This window comes from Rhinoderma darwinii, chromosome 7 (assembly GCF_050947455.1).
Source record: "Rhinoderma darwinii isolate aRhiDar2 chromosome 7, aRhiDar2.hap1, whole genome shotgun sequence".
Lineage (NCBI taxonomy): Eukaryota > Metazoa > Chordata > Amphibia > Anura > Rhinodermatidae > Rhinoderma > Rhinoderma darwinii.
Genome location: NC_134693.1, coordinates 3036834 through 3055458, shown reverse-complemented (window position 1 = coordinate 3055458; position 18625 = coordinate 3036834). Strand labels below are relative to the sequence as shown.

Below are 18625 nucleotides of genomic sequence, written 5' to 3'. Positions count from 1 at the left end.
GTCACGTGTAAACTCAGGCTGCTGTAAACCATATATAGTGTAGTGACCTACCCCCAATATTACAGGGGGAGACGCTGGACTAGATGGATCTAGGTTAGGAGATACATTTCTATGTATGCTGGACATTTATTTTATTTTTTTTAGATATTTTTCTTATTTCTCCGTTTTTACATGGAAACCACCAACAAGCAGGTTTCGTTATTGCTGACTAATGTTATCATGGCTTTATTTTTATTTTGGCGTGTGTAAATATCCAAGAAATCCCAGATTATTAACACGTGAAGATCCAAATCCTCTGAATAGCATGTAAATGGCTGATACATAGACTGGGCATACATGGGTTAATGAGGGGGTCGGGCTGCAAGGGGTAATAAAGAGTTAACGAGCCCCACAGCAGGGCACGTCACCCAGTAATAAATATAATCCCAGATCCTGGGGCTCGTCCACACGTAGCGGAATTACGGATGGAAAATACGCAGCAGCAAAGTGACATTTATCTCATCCACGCTGCGTAAAGTTTCCGAGCTGAAATTGACCTGCGGTTCGTATTTTTCGTAGATGTCAATTACTGCTGCGGAAATGACTGAATTGCTGCGTTTTTCAGAGGAGACGTCACCATCCCCCGACATTGGGAAAAACGCAGCAAAATCTGCACCATTTTCTGCAGCAATTCCGTTACGTGTGGAAAGTCCAAACTGGTGACTATAGAGACAATGGTGATGGAGCTGGAGAGATGTCCCAGGATCAGAGATCTATTTGGGATCTGTCAGATATTGCACAGACCCCGATGTCTCATGCGCCGCCCCGGAGAGTAGAACACGTCTCACCATCAGCATCTGAAAGAGCTTCTCCCCAACGGCGATTCTCACTTGTTCCTCAACAATCGGGGACATGGATACAAAATACTGCAAAGTGATCCAGAGAGTCAGTGCGATCAATCATATCGGTGCGGTAATTCACAGCAGCCAATCAGATCTCAGCAAGGCACATAACGAGCAAGCTTCTGATTAGCTGTAAAAAGTCGGGGCATGTGATGTGAAAACACGATGTTATAACCCCACAGATCTGCTCTGACCTTTATATATTATAAATGATTCCTATGATCCCATCAGAATCTGCTTTATGCTCCAGTCACATCTAAAGCTGCATTTAGAAGGCTACATTTTTGCTATTAGCCCCGCCCCCCATTCTTGCAGTTATGTCTTCCTGCACTGCTGTATTGTGGGAAGTTTACTGGTTAAGCCTCGTTCAGGTGTCCGTAACGTGGTCTCATTTTAGTGCCGTATTACAGCCTCACGTCCTGGCGCAGCTGTGGGTCTAATGACACGGACTACATTAGGCCCGGACTTGCTGCCATGATATGGGGGCTCTGCTGCTCCCGTCTGAATGAGGTCTTAGAGTCCCTTTACACTGGCAGATAAATTGCCCAGAACAAGCGCCGATTGACAATATCGGATGTTGAGTGGCGGTCATTTACTTACATCATTCCCCTGTTTACACGAGGAGATGTCCTGCCGACAAACTATCGTTTCATGGCCCCATTAAAGATGCGACTGACAACAAACGAGCGTTCTATGAACCATGGGCATGTTCACACTGGACAATGATCGAGAAGGAACGTTCATACACTAGACAATAGTCAGAAAACAGCGCAGATGCAGAGTGTAATGGATTATTAGGGGGGTGTCTGTCAACGCCGTGCTGACAGATTACAAGTTGCAACCTGCAGAATCGTTAATGCAGCTTTGGATGTGACTGGAGTACATGACATGGAACTCAAAAATAGTACAATTTAAGTAAAGCAAAGAAATGACAAGTTATTCAATACTACATGTCGATTATATCTAGAAGATAAGGCCAGTGATGCAGGATCTAAGTAAAGGGGGGAAGTGCCTTCTATGAAATATCCTACAATTTCTCCTAAGTTTTCTTTAAAATAAACGCTGATGTAGCAGAGTTACGTCCCGCAGATTCTATAGGTCCGCATAGATATCGTGCGCTCTCACCTCCACGGCCAGGCTGGCCTGTCTCTGGCTCTCCGTGTGATCAATGTTCCCCATGACGGACAGCAGGTGATGGACAACCCCCAGCCGGATCATCTCGTCACACAGCTCCGCGGACTCCCGAGCCAACATCCTGCAGGTAGAGTCACGTCACAGCAGCTCAATGTAAGAACAGCAGGGGGGACGTTTCATACACTATAACCTGTTTCTTCCCAGCAGGTGCAAAACTACAACTCCCAGCATGCCAAGCTAAGGGTTTGTAGTTTTACAACAGTTGGTGACTAATGCACTAGAGACACGCAGGTGGAGTCACATTGTGTGTGGAGCAGTCGCCTCCTGACACCTGATGATCCTCGGCGGACAGGTCAGAGGCGGGGACATGGTCTGTGGTGTCACCCGTCTGTACGTACCCTATAGATCTGGCACAGGCAGCTTGTTGAATGTAGGAGGGTAAAGGGTCTGACATTTGGGGCACAGCGGGATCTAGAAGAGAAGACGGAGTCATTCATAGCAATGTATTGACATGATGACGGGATCTTACGCCCTGGTTGTAGCAGCCGCAGGTCGGACCGGTCTCGGACTGGATCATTTCTACTCCCACATATAGAACTTCTACTAAATTCTCAACCTCCATGCACAAATTTTGCACAATTTATCTATTCATCTACTGGCAGGATGACGCTTCTTATAAGTGTTCCCCAATGTGTTCTTCTGGATATTTCTAACAGTAGGGGGCGCTATTTCACGGTCATGTACGGAAAAGTTTTATCTTTGGGAAAAAAGTGAAGAAAAACAAATACAAGAGATGCCGGTAACATCTGAAAGAAGCAAAATCTATGATATTAATAATGAGGTTCATGATACAGCCGCCATAGCTCACTCTCCTACAATCATGAATGACTTTGGTCTTGATAGTTATAAGATAAGAAGAGACATAACACTTTCCTCCTCGGAGGGGTCGCGCACCATCTAAGATCTGTGGTTGTGCCTTGAATCCGTTTTTCCGTGACGGTCTCAGTAGGGTCACGAGTCCTTGCAACAAGGCAGAACGAACCTCAGTCCTCATTAATTCTTTGATCAACTGCAGAGCTGCAACGAAAAAGGAAACAACATGTAAAATGCGCAAAAGGTGCCCCAAAAAAAAGAGGCGGGAGCAAAGTTATTAGAATTAAAATGAGAAACGCGAAGATGATCCAAACGCAGAAGCGCAACCGCTAGCAAAGAGTTAAATACTTTATTCTTTTCACTGTAGTATAAAGCAGCCCAGCAAATAGCGGCATCAAAAAATTATCAGAAACTTTGAATCGTTCCTCTCCACGGAAATCTTTAGTAAATGGCAGAAGATTTACGCTTCACGCACGCGACCGTTGTGGCACCCGATAGTCTTCACGGACCCGTTCACTTTAGCGGGTGAATCGGGTCCGTGAAAAATGAGTCTCCGATCTGAGGAAGGTTAGGACACGTTCTCTCTTTCCTCGGATCACTGACAGGACGCCGCCGGCGCACACGGTCACGTGCATGAGAGAAACCAGAGTGTAACTTGTAACTTTTTCCTATGAACCGCGGCTGCAGAGAAATGTTTGTTTGCGAAAAGAAAAATTGAATCAAGAAAAAAAATCTATATAAAAAAAGTAATAAGAACGGAAACTGCACAACGAGGTCAAATGAACAACATAACAATATGAAACAAGTTAAAATTTTGTAACTCTCTTCCTGATGCATCATGGGTATGTAGATAAGTCACTTCCTGTGGGCGGAGCTTCCTCCTGTAGATTCTATTTTTTTGCACCTTATGGGCCGCTTAGTTCCACGTAAATAATGACCCCCTAGAAGCAGCTCGCCTCATATACAGAATCCGATAGAATGCGCTGCGATTTCTTTTTCTTAGTGAGTACTTTGCATAAAGAAAACCTGCACCTACCACCGTATTTTGATATAGAAGCATTCATGACCCCCCATGGAGGATCCGCCTACTTTGCAAGTCACTACAACCTTCCCTGCCCCTCCACATAACCTGGTTGGTCTTCTCCACGGAAATCTCACGTAAAAGGCGAAAGATTTATACACGAGAAATCAGAGTAACTTTCTCCTCTTATAGGTGGCGCTGTGTGCAGGTGCAATACTAAACTGTTACATTGTTGCCACCGTCCGTGTAGCTCCGGTTACTTACCTGGCAGATACCGTGATCACTAAGGTGAGATTGGGAGTTTCTTGCCAGGTTCTTGCTCCTCGGTCTTTGGCTTAGACCATGTGTAGTCGGGTCCTAATCTGCGGTTAGTGATCATCTCCGCCTCTGGGTTCGTCCCCATCGTAGAGTGATGACAGAACGCCAAGGAGAGGGGCAGAGAACCACGTGGTTGAAGCTATCGGTCCGGTAGCTGGAAAGTCTGAGTTGCTGAGTGCCCCAGGAGGGGTGACCCTTGAGTGCCCCAACACACTGGGGGTGGGATCCCACTGAGTGAGGGCACATTTGCGTACACTTGTCTTTCACACCTTTATTTTCCCGGCCTTCTGGCTGGGAGATGAGGAGTTTTTATACCTGGCGGATGTCCAGGCCGATATCGCCGCGCACATCCACTTATTTCATATTGTTTCTTCACTGTGTGTTTGTCACGTGTCACAGGATTTTTGGATGCGGTGCCCTTTTGGGACCCTTCCAAGGTCTAGGGGGAAAATGTGTGGCCTTCTGGTTCCCTTTTCCCCTGCAACCCGGCCTCCCTTCTCCGGAAGGGAGGCGCAACCAGACGCAGGCTCCAAGATGGACACTGGGGTAGAAGCCTTGGAGTGTTGTTGGGTCCCTCTAAGCTTCGGCGAGGGGGGATCATTGCATTGATCCTCGATCCTCCTGGCCCATGGTTTGGAGGGTCGGGGAATGGTTATTCGGGGCCTCTCTTCTTTAGGAGTAGTGCTGCGATAGACCGCAGCCTTTCTGCACTTTGGGTGGCAGAAAGCACGACTTGGACTTTCATAAAAAACAAACAAAAATACAACTTTCTCCTCTTAAAGGCTCTTTACAGCTATAAAAAATTATTTTGCCTTTTTGAGATACAGCTTTGTATCCTGTATATAGAGCAGCTGTATCTTGCACTAAGGGCAGATTCACACGAGCGTGTGCGTTTTGCGTGCGCAAAAGGCACTTAACAGCTGCGTGTGTCATCACATATGATGCGTGGCTGTGTGATTTTCGCGCAGCCGCCATCATTATGACACTGTTTGTAGCACGTGGTGCTTTTTCTGTTTACATTCATACTTTTGACTGCTGTTGCGCGAATCACGCTCGTCCCACGGAACTGCTTCCGTGTGGTGCGCGTGATTTTCACGCACCTATTCACTTCAATGGGTGCGTGATGCACGAAAAACGCAGAAATATAGGACATGTCGTGCGTTTCACGCAGCGGACTCACACTGTGCAAAAATCACGGACAGTCTGCACTGCCCCATAGACTAGCATAGGTCCGTGCGAGGCGCGTGAAAAACATGCGCGTTGCACGGACGTATTACACGTTTGTGTAAATCCGCCCTAAGACCTGAACCCATCAGGTCCGCAGGAACTGACGGGTTCGGACCTGCGTGTCTCTGACAGTTCATAACTTAGATGTGATTGACAGGTGGATCCACGCAGGACCCGCTGACCTGATGGTTTCAGGTCTCAGCGCTACATACGGCGGCTCTATATACAGGATACAAAGCAGCTGGATCTCAAAAAGAAAATCATTTTTAATAAAAGTAATTAGAAAGTTGCACCAAACACACTGATTGGCTTGGATTTTGCTCCTAAATCCTGACTAACCTGCTAACTTTCCACCGGCAATGGAGGTGAATGGAGAATTTTTTACCCGATATCTGCACAGAATAATGATCTCGCTGTCGTTATTAAAAGCCACGGCGTGTTCATTTTTGCTGCGGATAATTTTCCTGAATTAAAATGAAATAACAAGTTTCATCTGCGGATTTCTGACGCATATTATTTACCATGTGCTGAGGCCTTATGCGCGCCCGGTGGAGGATCCGCCGGCTTTGTGAGAGCTGCGACCTGCCCGGACCTGCGTACATGTTTATGATGACCGCTTGTAGTTGTTCACACAGAGCTGAACTGCCCAAACCAAGATTGCATCTAAAAATGAGAACTAGGACGGCACAAAAAGTCCAAATCTTGAACCTGTAGACGCTGCATGGAGTCTCCGTGAGACAATGTGTTCTACCCTGGCGACATTGCGCCCGTAACACAGCAACCGATGCAGCACGCAGGACCATATCACACTATAAACATATTATATTACATCGCCATACAACACGGATACGTAATACAGACGTGCGCATAAGGCCTAGCAGCATATCCCAGCATTCCCTATCCTATGCACACGCGGTCCTTGCAGCTCCGTACTACACCGCTACACGGCGCCTCTGTATTGCGGTAGGAAATCAGACACACACGGAGGAACGGTCCGGCCCATAGACCCCTGTATTCGGATATTTGCCCCTGTGCATGAGCCATAACACAGTTTTTGAGGCGCAGACTCTGAGCGGCTCCACATCTTGTGCCTAGAAATGTATCCAGAGTCTTTCTTTTATACCTGATTGTGATGTCCATATGTCCTAATAGGATCGGTGGAGGGGGTGGGGGTCCAGTTAGGACATTTTTTAATTTTTTTTTTTTTAATGACCTATAGCTTTATTAACAGTGAATTGTCAGCATCAGACTACACCACGTCTCCCCGTCACCTCCCTGACAGAAACTCCCCTTTTGTTCATATGAATCGGCGCCCTGTGATTATTTTTGTGCTTTTACGTTTTATTGGGCGCTGGCTGACGAGTTCTCTGACTTCATATAGAGAAATACTGCGACATTTATCAGTCAGATCCTCAAAAAAAATCAATTCTGGTACTTTCTATACAAAGCCGCATTACGGAGATATTCTTCCCTAGGAGCGTGCGGCAGCGCCCGCAGTGCCCACAGCAGACGCCTTATTGCTACTAAGTCTGAAGCCCCCCGAGGAAGTCGAGCGGTTAAGGCGAAGTTCAAACTTTCAGGTTTTTTTGCTATTTGAAAACCAAATTCAAAACTGATGTTTTATGAAATTTCATTTCCACATTTTGCATTTTGAAAACACATGTGGGGGGTGGGTGGGGGGGGGGGGGGGGTCGTTTCCTAAAAAGTAGCACAAAGAAAAAATGTAGCTCTTCAAAAGTGAACGTTGAGATCTGATCGGTTCCTGTGTTGAATTCTGCTCTGATTTGCATATTTACCCAGGATGCATCTGATGAGTCTTCAGAATTGTAACTTTTCAAATGTTACATTTTTTTTGTTATTTTACATTTAGTAACAAATGAACTACATTGTGTCCGGACGATGGAGAATAGAACATAAACACAATACATGGATCACGTCCTCTCCGCAGGTGTGACGGGAGGAGCGCGGGGCCGGTGTAGTGTCCGGTGATCTCTGCTGTATACTCTGGTTTCTCTTCAGATCGAATAAATCTTTCGCCTTTTACTAAAGATTTCCGTGGAGAGGAACAATTATGAGTTTCTAACAATTTTTTGATGCCCGGCGCTCGCTGGGTTCCCTTATTGTACAAATAATAGAATTATGTATCATCTCCAGCTAGTTCAGCGAGGACTCCTCGTCTGTCGGAAACCAGTAATTTTTGTAGAATAACCGCGCGGCACAGACATGGATAAAAACCAAAAGGGAATTCTTGTCGGATCCACTGGGAAGAAAACGCTGCAAAGACGAGGAGACGCAGTGTAGTCTGATGATTCTATCCCGAGATCATGCTGATAGGTCAGCCAACACAGACACCGCCCCAGTGGAACCTCAGCGTTACCGCCCCTTTGGCTAGAATAGACTAATTAGCATAAGAAGAAAATGGCGCATAACTCAGAAAGTAAAAAACAGATTGGGATACAAATTACAGGCATCATCGGTATAGCAGCGCCTATAACATTGGGCTTTACTGGACTGGTGACAGGTCCTCATTAAGTATATGTACCCCAAAATAGAACTCGTCTGCAAAAATACAAGACTTATTACGGCTATATCAACAGAAAAATATAAAAAGATAAGGATCCCAGAAGCCAGAGATGAAAAAACAAACAAAAAAACCCACACAATAAAATCACCACAACACAAAGGCCAAAACTTGCTGCAGCAGGAAGGGGTTAAAGGGGTGTTCGTATTTAGGCTACTATTACACAGTGATTTTTGGCTGTGACGCGGGTCACACGGCCAGAGATCACCGTATTAAAAGTGAAAAGGCGCAAAAAACAACCCAACTAATCATTAGCTCAGAGTTCGTGTAGCATTATGTCATATCCACGAGTTATGCCATAAAAGTCACCGCCAGATGGACAGTGAATGGCGAGATGGCCGGCCGCGCATTCTCTTCTTTGATTCCCCTCAGGGTATGTTCACACGGCCTATTTTCAGACGTAATTCAGGTGTTTTACGCCTCCAAACATCTGCCCATTGATTTCAATGGGAAAATCGGCATTCTGTTCCGACGGGCTGTTTTTTTTCGCGGCCGTTTTGAAAAAGAAGTGCATGTCACTTCTTGAGCCGTTTTTCATTGACTCTATCGAAAAACAGCTCCAAAACAGCAGCGAAAAACGCGAGTTGTTAAAAAAAAGTCTGAAAATCAGGAGCTGTGCTCTGCTCGGCCCGCTGACTGTATAATGGCAGAGAATAGTGGGTGACTGTGTTATATTTCCATCTGTACGCTGCTTTATATGATACCCGGCGTCGCTGCTGGACTTGACGTCATCTGGGGCAATAGTTCACTTTGCTGTCTCGGACCTGCAGTTGATTCCTCGAGCCGACGTGAGTGACTTGTTTTCTGGGCCCTCCAGCTACGTTCCTGTGAAATCCGGTGGCCGGTGCAGACTATCGAAATATAACGTCAGCACATGCTGGACCGACGCTCCACCTCACTTGACACGGCGTCCCACCTATGAGACATTTATTACGTGTCCCATTTATGCGCCATTAGCAGGAATATTTCTATAATTAACCCCTTTGGGACGAAGCCATTTTTTGCTTTTTCGTTTTTCCACCCCCCACCTTCTAAGAGCCACTTTTTTATTTTTTTGTCAATAACGTGGTGTGAGGGCGTATTTTTTAGTTTCTATTGGCACCATTTAAAGTACCATATAATGTACTGGGAAACTGAAAAAAACTATTTGCCGGCTGAAATTGGATAAAAAAAAATAAAAAATGTCTTCATTCTTTTTTGGGTTTCATTTTTACGGATTTCACCGTGCATTAAAAATGGGAACATTTCATTAGTCCCCCTCGGGGACTTGAACCATTGATACAATACACTGCAATACTAGAATGGTAATTCCCACCACAAGCAGTTCAAATATAAATTGAATCTACTTTTCACCATATAAGGGAAGCCCAGCGAGCGCCGGGCATCAAAAAATTGTTAGAAACTCATAATTGTTCCTCTCCACGGAAATCTTTAGTAAAAGGCGAAAGATTTATTCGATCTGAAGAGAAACCAGAGTATAACTTGTGCCGGTTTCCTATGAACCGCGGCTGCAGAGAAATGTTTCTTTGCTAAGAGAGACCAAAGTGCAAAAACCAAAAAAAAATAAATAATTTCCCCCACAACGTCCCCTGTAATCCCGGTAACTCCGCACACCACGAGGTAAAAGTCATAAGAGAAACATGTAAAACCAGCTCAAATATTGTAAATGTTCTTCCTGATGCATCATGGGTATGTAGATGAGGCACTTCCTGTGGGCGGGGCTTTCTCTTCTGTAGATGTTATTTCATGTGGGTCCCACTGTATTGTGATCGGCCTGATGGGCATTGGGACCGGTAATATATTGTACAATACAGAACCCCCTTAGAGCCAAACCCAGCAGCGTCACATGACTGGAATCAGAATTAAAAAGGACCAAAAAAGTCTAAAAATCCAGATCCGAATGAGAAACAATCAAGATGGAAATCAAGGAGTGGAAATAATAGAGAAAACACAGCACAAGACGTGAAGTGAAAATCACACAATGCTACTCGCGGTTTTGCCGTGTTTTCCTGACACAATCGCTGCTCTATGACTTTGTTCACACATCGCATATTTGTGCTGAATTTCGGTAGCAGAGTCCACACCACAGTCCAGGACAATAGAAGGTAATGGGATTTCATCAAACCTTATTCACTCGCAGCGCAGAAAATCCACCGCGTATTCTAGGCCCGTCCTGTCTGTTACAGAAATGGCGCAGATTTCATATATCCGTATACAAAGCAAATCCACGGCTGTATCCGCAGCAAAATCCGCAACGAAATTTGTAAGTAACGCGGGGGGATTTCTCTGCTAGTTTTGGGCCGGTTCTTCGGTGTAAGGGTATGTGCACACACACTAATTACGTCCGTAATTGACGGACGTATTTCGGCCGCAAGTACCGGACCGAACACAGTGCAGGGAGCCGGGCTCCTAGCATCATAGTTATGTACGACGCTAGGAGTCCCTGCCTCTCTGTGGAACTACTGTCCTGTACTGAAAACATGATTACAGTACGGGACAGTTGTCCGGCAGCGAGGCAGGGACTCCTAGCGTCGTACATAACTATGATGCTAGGAGCCCGGCTCCCTGCACTGTGTTCGGTCCGGGACTTTCGGCCGAAATACGTCCGTCAATTACGGACTTAATTAGTGTGTGTGCACATACCCTCATTGTCTCCTGGTTGTTCCTCATCACAGATATGTAATAATAATACGGCCGGTGCATGAGATCTAGCGATATGTCCACAGGCAGCGCCCAATCCTATTCACAAACCGCACGGCGCCTCTGTACTGCACTGTATTGTGGTATGAAATCAGAGACACACGGGGTACAGTACGCCCCTGTGCATGAGCCCTAACCCAGTTTTTTTTGTGGTGCAGACTCGGAGCAGCTCCACAATCAACGCTAAGAAACATATCCAGAGTCTTTCCCTTATACCCAAATGTGGAGCAGCGGACCACCCCCTCTCTCCCCCTCTAGGACGTCCATATGGCATAATAAAATCTTTCTTAGGGAGGATTTACACAAACGTGTAATACGTCCGTGCAACGCGCGTCGCACAAACCTATGTTAGTCTATGGGGCAGTGCAGATAGTCCGTGATTTTCACTCATGTCCTGTATTTCTGCGCTGTTCGCACATCACTCACCCATTGACGTAAATGGGTGCGTGAAAATCACGCGCACCACACGGAAGCACTTCCGTGGGATGAGCGTGATTCACGCAACAGCAGTAAGAAGTATGAATGAAAACAGAAAAGCACCACGTGCTACAAACAGTGTCATAATGATGGCGGCTGCGCGAAAAGTACACAGCCGCGCACCATATGAACATGACACACGGAACCGTTAAGTGCCTTTTGCGCGTGCAAAACGCACACGCTCGTGTAAATCCTGCCTTATGGAGAAAAAAACGCCGTAAATAAAAGGAACGAAAAAACCATCGTACATTATCAAGTCCAGCATTGTGATTTGTGGGGGGACGTAGCCCAGAGCCAAGGATGCTTGGCACGGGCTGATAGAATGGGTGCTTTTGGGCCCCTGGGTGGCTCCCTCTGCAGGAGCGGTGCTGCAACCGTTAGAGTAGGGGCCACTTTAAAGAGGTCGCCGTGACGTGGCTTATACAGTTTGATCAAAATGTTAACAAAGAACCTCATGTTCATGTTTGTAAATTATGGCCAGCGGCTCAGATCAACGTATGTATTGTGGATTGTGCAGTCCATGTCTATTTCCTCTTAATGTTTTCAGTACATTCTCAAGTGCGTAATAATAAAGTGGGTGGAGTCAACCCCTGAGATGACATCACCACGTCCAGATGTTGTTTACTACCCATCATGCATTTCACCAGCGCCGGTCAGTTACGAATATGTCATCGAAGAATTATATAAAAAATCTCCACTCATAAAAACTGGGCACCAATAATTCTATGTAATTACACCATGTGACACGGGCGGCACCAATCACCTCTCCCCGATACAGACAGGGCGGCTCTGCAGGGCGATAGCTCCGGGTCACACAGGGAGGGTGTGCCTTAAACTAATGAGTAAGGAAAATAATGAGGCAGGGTGACGCCTGGCTCCTCGCATATCATGTGAGAGGAATTTTTGAATGGGCACAGGTCGCCCCGTGGAGGATTTGCCTACTTTGCAGAACCTTCAGGAGCCGTGATCTGCCCGACCCACTGATTGTATAACGATAGAGGAGAATGTGTGACTGTAAAGCGGTGGGAATCGTCCTGTATTCCATTCATACGCTGCTTTATACGATATCTAGGGGAAAGTGCGGACTATTGTATAACACTGTCATATGTCTGCCGGAGTTCTACTTTAACCGGTTCCCGACCAATGGCTGTATATAAATGTCCGACGGCTGAGGTTCATAAAACCCGCGCCATAGCAGATATACGGAACAGGTTATAGTTGGCTGTCAGGGACCCTGAAGAGAGGACAGAAGCCGCTTTCTCTGATATAAAATACAGGCTTGGTCCTGGTGATCGCGTTACTGGTTCACATGATCACCGGGATGCCGTTAGTGGCAGCTGCGGATAACCAGACCCAGCACAGCCCTAGTACTGACAATAGGCACTATAAGAGGGCTGATTTCCCCTGGAACTGGGGCTGCCGTGCAGCTTCCGTTACAGAGGAAAAATAAGGTGTAAAAGAAAAATAATTATGAGACCGGCCACAATAATAATAATAAAACAAAAGTGCAGAAAACTTAATAAATACACAGAAAATACCCCCCAAAAACAACGTCCCCCCCCAATCATCGTCGTAACACCAGCCCTGACCCCATTACCCAAAAACCAACATGTAAAATATCACAATTTGCGGTAGACAATGACGATCACAAATGAAAGGTCTATTTTAGGGTAAAACGATATTATTAGCAGAAATAAATGCAGCTGAAAAGTCAAAGAGCAGATGTTTTTTACAATTATTTTTAAACTTTAATCCTAGAAATTCTAAAATAGCAAAAAAGAAACCTGCGATGTCTACGGAAAAAACATCACAAAAACCGCGTCGCTGTCAGACATTTATCACGTGACCTACTTGTGCACCGCGTCATTGGTGGGAAAATCTCCTTATAAAACCAATTAATGGCGTTAATATGGAGACAGGTGACGAGAAGATCATCCGTATCTTGCGCCATATTTTGGCTTATGAGTGAAATAAAAAAAAATCTCCAAGATGAAAAGTAAAAACTGTGACTGATAAGACACGAAGCGGATTTATCTAATGTTACGGATCGGCTCTCAGATATAATAATTTAGGCCATAACGTCCGGACCAGGAAAAAAAACACATCACATCCCGACACCGTTCACACCTGCGCTTTATTCCCCAATCTCTTTTTCACCATATAAGGGAACCCAGCGAGCGCCGGGCATCAAAAAATTGTTAGAAACTCATAATTGTTCCTCTCCACGGAAATCTTTAGTAAAAGGCGAAAGATTTATTCGATCTGAAGAGAAACCAGAGTATAACTTGTGCCGGTTTCCTATGAACCGCGGCTGCAGAGAAATGTTTCTTTGCTAAGAGAGACCAAAGTGCAAAAAACAAAAAAATATAAAATCATTTCCCCCACGACGTCCCCTGTAATCCCGGTAACTCCGCACACCACGAGGTAAAAGTCATAAGAGAAACATGTAAAACCAGCTCAAATATTGTAAATGTTCCTCCTGATGCATCATGGGTATGTAGATGAGGCACTTCCTGTGGGCGGGGCTTCCTCTTCTGTAGATGTTATTTCATGTGGGTCCCACTGTATTGTGATCGGCCTGATGGGCATTTCGACCGGTAATATATTGTACAATACAGAACCCCCTTAGAGCCGAACCCAGCAGCGTCACATGACTGGAATCAGAATCCTGAGGGAACGTTCACACGCTTAGCAAAAAGGGAAAACAGATCCTGATATTCAGAAGTTTTTTTAATCAAAGTCACATTTTTCGCTGCGTTTTTGGAGATGGTTTTCTATAAAGTCAATGAAAACCGGTTCCAAAAATGGCTCAAGAAGTGACAGCGACTTCTTTTTTCCAGGCATTTTTTTTATGTGGCCGTTTTTAAAAACGGCCGCGTAAAAATACGCTCTGTCACAACAGAACGCCGTATTTCCCATTGAAATCAATGGGCAGATGTTTGGAGGCGTTCTGCTTACGATTTTTCGGCCCAAAAATAAGCCGTGTGAACATCCCCTAAGTTTTGTGCCGGTTCTTCGGTCTAATTGTCTCCTGGTTGTTTCTCACCACAGATATGTAATAATAATACGGCCGGTGCATGAGATCTAGCGATATGTCCACAGGCAGCGCCCGATCCTATTCACGAACCGCACGGCGCCTCTGTACTGCACTGTATCGCGGTATGAAATCAGAGACACACGGAGGAACGGCCCATAAACCCCTGTATTCGGATATACATCCCTGTGCAGGAGCCCTAACCCACTTTTTGTGGTGCTAAAAAAACCCACATCCAGAGCCTTTCCCTTATACCCGATTGTGGATCCCCCCTCCCCCTCTAGGACGTCCATATGTCCTAATAAGATCTTTCTTATGGAGAAAAACACGCCGTAAATAAAAGGAACGAAAAAGGCCAAACAAAAAAAATAAAATCAGTAGAAAATTGTAGATCATTAGTGAATTCCATCTGATCCGGTGCCATGATCGCGTGGTGGGACAGAGTGCAGCCATCGTACAGTCTCAAGTGCCGCAGTAATAAAGTGGGTGGAGTCAACCCCTGAGATGACATCACCACGTCCAGATGTTTACTACCCATCATGCATTTCACCAGCGCCGGTCAGTCACTAATATGTCGTCAAAGAATTATATAAAAAATCTCCACTCATAATAACTGGGCACCAATAATTCTATGTAATTCCACCATGTGACACGGGAGGCGCCAATCACCTCTCCCCGATACAGACAGGGCGGCTCTGCAGGGCGATAGCTCCGGGTCACACAGGGAGGGCGTGCCTTAAACTAATGAGTAAGGAAAATAACGAGGCAGGGTGACGCCTGGCTCCTCGCATATCATGTGAGAGGAATTTTTGAATGGGCACAGGTCGCCCCGTGGAGGATTTGTCTACTTTGCAGAACCTTCAGGAGCCGTGATCTGCCCGACCCACTGATTGTATAACGATAGAGGAGAATGTGTGACTGTAAAGCGGTGGGAATCGTCCTGTATTCCATTCATACGCTGCTTTATACGATATCTAGGGAAGGTCCGGACTATTGTATAACACTGTCATATGTCTGCCGGAGTTCTACTTTACCCAGTTCCCGAACAATGGCTGTATATATATGTCCGGCGGCTGAGGTCCTTAAAACCCGCGCCATAGCAGATATACGGAACAGGTTTTAGCTGGCTGTCAGGGACCCTGAAGAGAGGACAGAAGCCGCTTTCTCTGATATAAAATACAGGCTTGGTCCTGGTGATCGCGTTACTGCTTCACATGATCGCCGGGATGCCGTTAGTGGCAGCTGCGGATAACTAGACCCAGCACAGCCCTAGTACTGACAATAGGCACTATAAGGCCGGATTCACACGGAGTATTTTCTGCCTCAAAATTCTGTTTGGAAGTTTGAGGCAGATTTTCCTCTCCCTGCACGCCGATTTTTGCGGCGTTTTTCGCCCGCGACCATTGAGCGCTGCGGGCATAAAACGCAGCGAAATACACTTTCTCTGCCTCCCATTGAAGTCAGTGGGAGGTCAGAGGCGGAAACGCCCGAAGATAGGGCATGTCGCTTCTTTCTCCCGTGAGCCGGTTTTACCGCTCGCGGGAGAAAACCGCCCCTGCCTCCCATTGAAATTGACGGGAGGCATTTTTGGGCCGTTTTTGACTAGCTTTTTGGTGCGGTTTCTGCGTCAAAAAACTCTGTGTGAACTTAGCCAAAGAGGGCTGATTTCCCCTGTAACTGGGGCTGCCGTGCAGCTTCAGTTACTTTGGAAAAATAAGGTGTAAAAGAAAAAATAATTATGGGACCGGCCACAATAATAATAAGAAAACAAAAGTGCAGAAAACGTAATAAATACACAGAAAATACCCCCCAAAAACAACGTCCCCCCCCCCCCCAATCATTGTCGTAACACCGGCCCTGACCCAATTACCCTAAAATAAACATGTAAAATATCCTTCTCGGCTGAATTTTATAAAATGCTGTCTCCAGAAATAATTCCGACCTTAACTGACCTTTATAATTCCGCTTACACACAGTCGGCTTTATCAGATTATTTCACGGACTCCAGGACTATTCTCTTACCGAAACCCAACAAAGATCCGGTAAACCCTCAGTCATACAGACCCATCTCATTGCTAAACGCTGATTATTAATTTTTGTCTAAAATCCTAGCCAATAGATTACAGCTTATCCTACCACATATACTCAGTCCGGCACAAACAGGCTACACTCAGGGAAGGCAATGCATAAAAAATGTCCGCGCGGCAGTGGCGGCCACGGTGATGGCTCGGAGCCCACAGAGTCCGGTAACTATGCTTACGAGTTTAGACGCAGAGAAGGCGTTTGATAAAATGGCGTGGCCTTTCCTGACCGAAGCCCTAATGCAGCGCAAATTCGGTGCTACTTTTCTGAACTACATAGCGCTACTACAAACTGACACCAGGACCACAATTACGGTTCACGGACATAACACACCTCATTTAGATATATTCCGGGGGGCACGTCAGGGATGTTCACTCTCACCCCTACTTTTCAATTTGTCAATAGATCCTTTGTTGAGACATTTACAAACCTCCCCAGTATTTCAGGGCATAAAAACAGACGGGGCTGAAATCAAAATTGTAGCATTTGCGGATGACATACTGTTGATGATCTCCGACCCAAAACAAGCCCTACCTCAGATAATGGGGGACCTGACTACTTTTGGACGCCTTTCGGGTTACACGCTCAACATCGATAAAACTGAGACACTTTTGCTTAAGGGGCCGTCAAAGCCTTTATGGTCTTCTGCTTACCCTTTTCGATGGCAACCTAACTCGCTGAAATACTTGGGGGTACAGATAACAAAAAATACATGGGATTTATATAGACTTAATATCCGCCCATATATACAAAAGTTGGAGGTTACACTGAAGATTTGTGGATCCTTGGCCCTTTCATACCTGGGGAGAGCAGACTTACTAAAAATGACAGAATTGCCCTGACTTTCATATTTATCTCACCCCTGGGGATGAAAAACGCATCAATTTCTTATATCGTACTTTTATCTGGGGGGGGAAGAGACCGAGGATAGCGTACAAATTGTTACAACAACCCAAACTCAATGGAGGGATAGCTTTCCCTAACATCCGAGTATATAACCTAGCGTCCTTACTTCGGGTAATAAGGGATTGGATAAATACTACATCACACTTTTCAGATACAGGATTGGAGCAAAAGCTTCTCCCGGACTGTGCACTGCCCGCCATGCTTCATGTACAGCATCATATGCTGCCGGAAGAAATGAAGGATAACCCTCTCTCGCTATCTACATGGAAGGGGTGGAATAAAATCAGACACATATTGGGAGTTTCTGCGCTGGTCTCCCCTTATGTGACTTTAGTCCAGAATCCCGGCTTTCAGGATGGTGGGTCCCATGCTATATTTAGTAACTGGTTCAGGGCAGGTATCCAGAACGTACATTGTCTGCTTCATGTTGCGGAAAAAAGGATGTACACGAGAACAGAACTTCTGCAAAAATATCCGGCCGTACCGTTCCCTCACTTCATGTATTTTCAGGCGAGAAGTTATATTAACACTCTGCTACATAAACCGACTGATCGGGATTGGAACCCCAATGTACATGCAAAATTCAACAAACTCCTGAGTATTAGGGGAGCGATATCTCGACACTATCAAGCTCTACACACACTTATAGATTATGCGGAAACTGAAGTTTCCCTCTCCAAATGGGTATTAGATGACTCCGCTCTAACTTATGGGAATATACTGTGAGCGTTAGAGCAAGTCTATAAGTATTTACCATCTGCCAGGTATTTGGAGATGAGAATAAAGATATGTCACAGAGCAGACCTTACTCCTTCAAGGGGGTATCTGATGGGCATATATACTAACTCTAATTGCTTTAAATGTGGCAAGGCTGACGCAAATCTATATCACTGCCTGCGGACATGCCCGGTGATACAACAATTTTGGGATAGAATAAGAACTTTTACTTTAACACACCTGACTAACTTCGTTCCTAATGATGCCTTGTGGGCTATTTTTGGATATCTGGACAAAAGATGTTATAACTATACATGGGGAGCAGGTAAATGATTGCACATGATAGCAGCAGCGGATGTAAAATCTATTTTGCACACTTGGTTGCAAAAACGAGCGCCGCCGTTCCAATTGTTTTTGGATAAATTCACATTTTTGTTCAGGATGGACTGGACGGAAACCTCAATACGTAAGACGGCGCTCATAGAATCTTTTTTTGACACTTGGGAAATTTTATCTCTGTTCTTCCAGGGAGGCTATCAAGACCAATTTCCAGAGCACTGTGTGGTACCAGGAAAGGGTATTGATGGGGTCACCACTGATGTCATAACAACAATATATGTGAAACCCGGACCTACGTTTTGGAACCTGTTAGGCGGGACCGCAGGTTTCCCATT

General features: G+C 45.5%; 1 protein-coding gene, 5 non-coding genes and 1 pseudogene across 7 annotated transcripts in view; 3 read left to right on the top strand and 4 right to left on the bottom strand.

The window, feature by feature from the left end:
- ARMH1 (armadillo like helical domain containing 1) overlaps positions 1–18625 on the bottom strand; it is a 69232-nt gene that overhangs the window by 1045 nt on the left and 49562 nt on the right. For both annotated transcript variants that reach the window (XM_075832565.1, XM_075832566.1), the window contains exons 7-10: positions 2970–3092; positions 2414–2486; positions 2007–2136; positions 828–905 (exon numbers count right to left, since the gene is read on the bottom strand). In XM_075832565.1, the coding sequence (XP_075688680.1) occupies positions 828–905; positions 2007–2136; positions 2414–2486; positions 2970–3092 (404 nt within the window). The remainder of the gene's footprint in view (positions 1–827; positions 906–2006; positions 2137–2413; positions 2487–2969; positions 3093–18625) is intronic.
- LOC142658250 (U5 spliceosomal RNA) lies at positions 3261–3387 on the bottom strand (annotated as a pseudogene).
- On the top strand, positions 7454–7568 carry LOC142658244 (U5 spliceosomal RNA). The gene has a single exon (XR_012850077.1). It is a non-coding gene; the product is annotated as a U5 spliceosomal RNA (small nuclear RNA).
- On the bottom strand, positions 9400–9514 carry LOC142658233 (U5 spliceosomal RNA). The gene has a single exon (XR_012850067.1). It is a non-coding gene; the product is annotated as a U5 spliceosomal RNA (small nuclear RNA).
- On the top strand, positions 12038–12187 carry LOC142658227 (U12 minor spliceosomal RNA). The gene has a single exon (XR_012850061.1). It is a non-coding gene; the product is annotated as a U12 minor spliceosomal RNA (small nuclear RNA).
- LOC142658243 (U5 spliceosomal RNA) lies at positions 13380–13494 on the bottom strand. The gene has a single exon (XR_012850076.1). It is a non-coding gene; the product is annotated as a U5 spliceosomal RNA (small nuclear RNA).
- LOC142658230 (U12 minor spliceosomal RNA) lies at positions 14978–15127 on the top strand. The gene has a single exon (XR_012850064.1). It is a non-coding gene; the product is annotated as a U12 minor spliceosomal RNA (small nuclear RNA).